Here is a 7,137-nt window from a genome sequence, read left to right as displayed (position 1 = left end):
GGTGAGCGCGAGCAATCACTGGGACCAGACCGTTATGCTCGCTAACCTGCTATTTTACTTTGCGGGAACGGCACACGTCTGGTTTGAGACCCACGAAGAGGAGCTCACCAGCTGGGAATTGTGCAAACAAAAGCTCACTGATTTGTTTGGAAAGCCTGTTGGCCGTCGGCATGCCGCGCAGAAAGACCTTGCTTGCCGAGTTCAGACTTCCACTGAGTCCTATGTGACTTATATTCAGGATGTGCTTGCGCTTTGTCGCAAGGTTGACGAGAAGATGCCGGAAGCAGAAAAGGTCGGATACATCCTCAATGGCATCGCGGACGAGGCGTTTAGTCTCCTCGTTTTCAAGAATTGAACTTCGACAGCGCAGGACATCATTGCTGAATGCCGCCGCTTCGAAGAAGTCAAAAGCCGTCTTATTGCTCCCAACTTTTCTCGCCTTCCTAATACGGCTGCAACATCTACCTGCGAGGACCTCCATCTCTCACCCGCGCAGGCTGCATCCGACATTATTGTGCGAATCGTCCGCCGGGAGCTGCATCTCCCCTGCAGGGGCATCTGCGTAAGCAGGTGTTTGGTGTGTTGCCACACCACGGACCCGAGCACACGAGGGTTGGACCCTCCCGCGTCTAACCGTGCGCGGCTTAGCCGTGTCCGGGGTAAGGGGATCCTGGGGGTTGAGCCAATGCTGAGTGCTTGGACCTTCATGGCCGCTCGGCGGAGGCAACACACCCCTTTGGCCTCGGCTTCACGTAGACGGCACCCCCCAGACTGACCCATCCGGGGGAAATTAGTAGTTGCCTTTTCCCGACTCTCTCTCCCTCCAGCCTTCGTCTTTCTCTCTCTCTCTTTCCATCTCTCCTGTCTTCTCTTTGCTTCGTTTTACTTCCAATTTTCCAGGGAGCAAGGGTTAATCTGGTGTAGTTTATCCCACCTCGGGTCTATTATGTTAGGTTATAGTAGCTATGTACAGCTGGCATCTGCGTTTCCTTCGGGTCTCGTGGTGTCCCCTTGTTGGGCTCGGTGGTGGGTGGCTGGCATAGCCGCCGAAATTGAGAAACTATTTATGGATCTATTGTCCTTCTCCTGTCTACCTGATTGCCCCATTAACAAAAGAAGGCGCACCGAAGAAATGTTGCAAATTTTTGGCCAACACAAAGAAACCTTCCCACGATTTCACGTCATGCACAGTGAAAACCCTGAAAAGACCGTTAGAATGATTTCACCTTTCACTGTTGCGAAAACTCTCACCGAAATAATTGGTCCTGGCTATAAAGTTACAAAGATGGTGAGCGGCGACCTCTTACTCGAGGTCCGCGATAGACAAAAACATGCCAAGCTCTCAAATCTGGTCTCATGCGGTGGTGTGAACCTCACTGTGACTCCACATCGTTCCAGGAACACAAGCAGAGGAGTGATTTCCGACGATGGTCTGTTGAACCTGACCAAGAAAGAGCTCCTAGAGGGCTGGAAGGAACAGAACGTTACCATAGTAAAAGAATCATTATCAAACGGGAAAACAAAGAAATTCCAGCTAAACATCTGATCGTAACCTTTGAATCTAGTGTGCTGCCAGAAACGTTAGAAACAGGATACACAAAAGTCCGAGTCCGACCATACCTCCCGAATCCTCGGAGATGTTTCAAGGGTCGGAGGTATGGCCACGGTTCTCAAAACTGCCGGGACCAACAAACCTGTGCGAAGTGCGGTGTCCATGATCACCCTTCAGATGATTGCAATGGTGCACTCCACTGTCCAAACTGTGACGGTGGACACGCAGCTTACTCTAGAGCTTGCCCTACGTGGCAGAAAGAAGACATAATCACACTCAAAGTAAATGAAAACATTTCCTTCCAAGAAGCACGAAAGCGCATTTCATTTCTTCATACTGCAAAGTGTGCTGATGCGGTGCGTAAGGGGGCAGCGCCGCAGCAGACTCCAGCACCTGCCCAGTCCACAAAGAGTGTAGCCGCGGCCGTGCCACCAGCCCCCCCGGCGACAGCAGCCAGCACTGCCTCGCCGCCTCTGAAGCCGGGTCCATCAACCTCCAGGTTGGTGGGCTCCAAGGCTTTGTCTCTTGAGGCGAAGCCTTCACTACGACCACACCGCTCACAAGAGCGGACGTCCAGCGCCTCTCAAGAGGCAATGGACACTAATCCTAGCCAGACAGTGCAGCCAGCGCCAAAGGACCGCGGCAAAAAAGACAAACCCCGCATTATGGGGCCCAGGAAGGGCTCTGTAAGCTAAGCAATCTTCTTAGATACACAGCACAAACTGTCTTTTTTTTTAATGGATACTGAAATTTTACAATAGAATGTCAGAGGTCTTCTGCAGAACCTTGATGACGTTAAAGAACTCCTACATAAGTTTAACCCAAAGGTGCTGTGTGTCCAGGAGACTCACCTTAAATCTACACATACAGATTTTCTCCAGAAATACGCCATTTACCGCAAAAACCGTGACGACGCTGTCACGTCGTCCGGCAGTGTTGCAATTATAGTAGATAAGGGCGTTGCCTCTCAGCAATTACAGCTGCAAACGCCTCTCGAGGCAGTTGCAGTCCGAGCTGTGCTATCTAATAAATTGGTTACAATTAGTTCCTTATATATATACCTCCTAGTTATAAAGACTTCCAGAACTTTATCGACGAACTTCCTGAGCCCTATATTTCAACGTGCATAGTACCCTGTCAGGATACTGTCGCTGTGATGAAAGAGGGCACCTTATAGAAAATTTCCTGTTTTCTTCGGGTGCCTGCTTACTTAATAAGAAGGAACCTACTTTATACAGTCTTGCACACAAAACATTCTCCTCACTAGATCTAACCATAGCATCGAGTACACTTATTCCGTATCTGGAGTGGAGCATTATTAGGAACCCATATGCGAGCGACCACTTTCCCATTGTTTTAAACTGTGCAAAACAAGAGGAATGCACCCCACAACTCCCAGGTGGAAGGTGGACTCAGCCGACTGGAATCAATACAGAGAGCTCACGTACTTGACCTGGGATGATATCTGTACACTCGATATTGATGACGCAGTGGCATACTTAAGAGCATTTCTAGTCGATGCAGTGTCGATATGTATCCCGGAAACAAATGGGTCGCCTTCAAAACGCCGTGTTCCCTGGTGGAATGACGAGTGTAGGGAAACACGCAGGAAGCAAAATAAGGCTTGGAGTCGTCTTCGCGACTCACCAACAGAAAACCTCATCATCTTTAAGGAAATAAAAGCTCAGGGTAGACGAACACGCCGCCATGCCAAAAGGGACAGCTGGCAAAAATACATCTCTAGTATAAATTCTTACAGAGACAAGAGGAAAGCTTGGAACAGTCAACAAATTAAAAGGCCGGCAATCTCGGCCTCTGCCTTTGGTTAATACCAAGGGAGACACGCTCAAAGAACAAGCTGATACTTTAGGAGCACACTTTGAATACATTTGCAATTCTTCCCACTACTCTGACACATTCTTGAGCTATCGACAAGCAGAACAAGTGCCTCTGGTTCAAAAAAGCAGACAGACTGAACCATACAATCATCCATTCAACATGGCAGAGTTTCAGGCTTCACTGAACTGCTGCAATAATTCGGCTCCAGGAACCGACCGAATACTTTGACATGATAAAACACTTAAACTCTGAAATCCAGAAAACACTACTATCACTTTTTAATGCCATGTGGTCTGCCGGGTACATCCCTTCCTCTTGGAAAGAAGCAATGATAATCCCAATTCTCAGAGGGCAAGGACCCATCTCTTGCCAGCAGTTACAGGCCTATTGCTTTGACAAGTTGCTTATGCAAACTTTTCGAGAAAATTGTTAACTGACGCTTGCTTCACTATCTCGAAAAAACAGTATAGACCACTTATAACGTAACCGCTTACAGTGCAGGACCGGATATAATACGGTCTTTTCAGACTCCCGTTAATTTTCCCATAGCACTCTATGTACAGTGTAGACCGCTTATAACGTAAGTCGCCGGAGTCGCGAATATCCGCACTATAAGCGGTACCGCACTATAACCAACGCAACAATTTTCAAGGCCCGCACATATACAAAACGTGCACCGAGCCGCCACGCGTATGCGACAGTCGAGGAATGCGGCTAAAACGTTTGCATTCAATTTACAGTCGAATCTCGTTAATTCGAACCAAATCACGCGGCGGCACCTCCGACCGGCATTGCTCCAGCACCGCCATAGAGTAAAAGCTTAGCAGAGACCCCCCAATGTTGCGCGCGAACAAAAAAAAATAATAAAAATAAAAACGCGGCGGAAATTTTACCCTCTCTCAAATGGCAAGGTCGCCGATTCTGCGTTGCACCGGAACATGCGTGTACGTGCCAACGTCTCAGCCACGTTACAGTAGCCACGCATAAAAAATGGCAGTGAACCCTTTCTCCTTTATGCTTCCTCTACTTTTTAGTCACGTGTTGACCTTGCACGCTGTGGCTACGGCGCAGAGGGAAGCAGCGGCGCTGTTCCAGGCTGGCCAACGAAGCTGCCCACGCCGGCAAACGCCCGCTTCCCGATAATGGCAGAAAATGAAACGTTGGGGAGCTGGTGCCGGGCCGGCTGGAGCGGCGGCGCCTGCGGGCGCGCACGGTGACAGTCGAAAGTGAGGGAGCTACGAGGGAGGGCCAGGGGAGCCACCGAAGCGGCAGAGTTGCCGAGGCGAAAACCGCTTCCCTGCTGCCCTCCTCCCTCACATTCCACGGTCTCCGCGTGTGCCCTTCGCCGTGCCGTGTCAGCGCCGCCCGTTCCCTCCCTGATGTTTCATTTACTGCCGTTATCGTGAAGCGAGCCTTGGCCGGCGTTGGCAGTTTCGTGGCCCTCGCTCCCTATGCGCGCCGTGATATTTCACGACTCGCACACAAGATTCTGGTTTCAGCCTCACTGGCTGTTCGTTCGCACCACGTGCCCTTCTCCTCCACTTCGCCTCTCTTTCTTCCTCGAGCACTCCTTGGGGCGCCCGTTTGAGGGGAGCGTTCGCCGTCTCCGCTGACTTCCGTACTCCCAGGCAGCCGCACTGTAACCGGTATTTCGTTTCCCGCAACTGCACTATAAGTGATACGTGTATACATTTAGTGCTATGGGAAAATTAATGGGAGTCTGAAAAGACCGCACTATATCCGGTCCTGCACTATAAGTGGTCTATACTGTATATATATATATATTTTTTTTTTTGATGACTTCCTAGCTTTACTAAGTAAAGAAACAGGCAAACCTAAAAACTTGATGTGATTTAGTTGCGCACCACAGCCTTGCGCATCAGCAGAATTGAGTTCTACTGTCTGAGAGAAGAGGAATTTGTATCTAGGCCTTATTTTCATCAGTGAAAAAAAAGAATGCTGGAACAGTCTGTTTAAAAGGAATATGGGACTAATGCAATGCAGCTCTTGATCTCGTCGTGTTCTTCGCACATCAAAATAGTACATGCGAAGCTGATACCCGACAGTGATGGTTCTGTGACAATACGTCATAGTGTTCTGACAAGAAAAACAACTGCTTTGTGAGCAGGTTAGAAAAAATGGAAGGAAACAGACATTGGACATTATTGGACATTATTTTCTTGTTTCGTTCATCAGGATAAACCAGTCATCACTAGGGACAAAACGGGAAAAAATAGTATGCAGCACATGTTGTGAAGTTTGTAGGAAAGCACTTTGTATGATTGTATGTTTCAAGCAATATCACCATGATCTTTGCCTTAAGCAAGCAGCTTTCATGACTTTGGTGCCTGAAGGTGCAGTTGTACTCATAGTGCAGAACCATTGAGTGTAGCTAATTGCATCCCCATGCAGTTACTTTTGCACCTTGGCCATACTGATATCATTCGAATTTGGCCGTTACCACTGGTCTAATGACTCAGCACTTCAGAGGTTGTGTTGGCGTGATGCAAACTGCAGCTGTGTGAAAGGCAGAGTTTGAGAAATGGAAATCTTATCGCAGTAAGTTGATTGCTTATTTGCAAAGCTGTTTTGTGTGTTTATCTTTGTGTGTCCATCTGCTAAGCAAAGCCGTATGTGCCATGTATTCATGGGCACTGGATGTAATTTATAATATCTTTTTTTCAGGTGCTGAAAACGCTGAAGAAGGACAAGCGATGACTTCATGGCACTGTGTGAGATTTGCCAGGTTTTCTGTGATGGCTTACATTGTCGTAACACATCTCAATTGGCGGTAAAAAAAAAAAAAACACTGCATGTACTTTCAGAATTATTTGTAACATGACTTGAATGTACCATGTCTTGCATTCAGAAATTTATTTTATGTGTGTGTGTGCGTGTGTGTGTGTGTGTCACAGAAAGCTTTATGAACAACCACATCATGGGACATCCCAAGCAACAAATGCAACATGAGTCTGTAATTTAATTGTTTTTACCATTTGACCATGCATAGTTGTGTTATACAGCTTTCATGACCTAATTGTTTAGGGGACGGAGTGATGTATCAGATGAAAAATAAAATGTTAGCTGTGGTTATTACCTTTTTTTGTGTGTGCCATTTTCCAGCAATGAAAACAAAAACGCAAGATTTTCTCAAAGGGCTCCTGACCACTCTTTATCGAAATCTAGAAATGCATTGACGTTAAAATACACTATTTCTGAAATACTTTGCTGCAAAAGTACTTAATGCGTTCAGCAAAAACGGAATTATTTGATCCTCTTCGCGGTGCTTCCGCTCCTTCGATGCCTCGCTAAGGCGGAGCGGAGTGGTGCCCACAACGCTCCGCCTACTGAACGTTGCTGTGGAGCGCAGTTCAAATTTGATTTTGAATGTTCACATAGACCCCACTACTTTAGATTCAGCTTACGGTTGAGTTCACGCTTTCTCATCCCTTTGCTGTGCTACATTTTATTATATAGCTACGCATGGCTATTCTCACGCCATTGACATGAGTTGCACATTTCCGTTTGCACCTATCTCTACGACAATCACAATTTCTGATGGTCAAATAAACATGTTCGCTCGTGTGAGTGTGTCGGCAGCGCGCACATCAGGTAAGCAATGGATGCTGTGCTACAAACTTACGTTGAAAGGATTCCGAACGTAACTATGAGCTTCGACCATGATGGCAACACACCTCGTGGGTGTGCAACTTGGGAAGCAGACTGCCTGTTCGTCAGATATTGGT

General features: G+C 47.5%; 1 protein-coding gene across 2 annotated transcripts in view; it reads left to right on the top strand.

Moving 5' to 3' along the window:
* The window catches only part of LOC119436803 (uncharacterized), a 125,674-nt gene extending 119,187 nt beyond the window's left edge, over nt 1-6,487 (top strand). For both annotated transcript variants that reach the window (XM_037703793.2, XM_049659997.1), the window contains exon 19: nt 6,077-6,487. In XM_037703793.2, the coding sequence (XP_037559721.1) occupies nt 6,077-6,109 (33 nt within the window). In that variant the 3' untranslated portion in view covers nt 6,110-6,487. The remainder of the gene's footprint in view (nt 1-6,076) is intronic.
* The last annotated feature ends 650 nt before the right edge of the window (nt 6,488-7,137 follow it).

Source organism: Dermacentor silvarum, chromosome 1 (genome assembly GCF_013339745.2).
Source record: "Dermacentor silvarum isolate Dsil-2018 chromosome 1, BIME_Dsil_1.4, whole genome shotgun sequence".
NCBI classification, from domain to species: domain Eukaryota; kingdom Metazoa; phylum Arthropoda; class Arachnida; order Ixodida; family Ixodidae; genus Dermacentor; species Dermacentor silvarum.
Note: the sequence above shows the minus strand (reverse complement) of the source record. Positions and strands in the feature narration are given on the sequence as shown.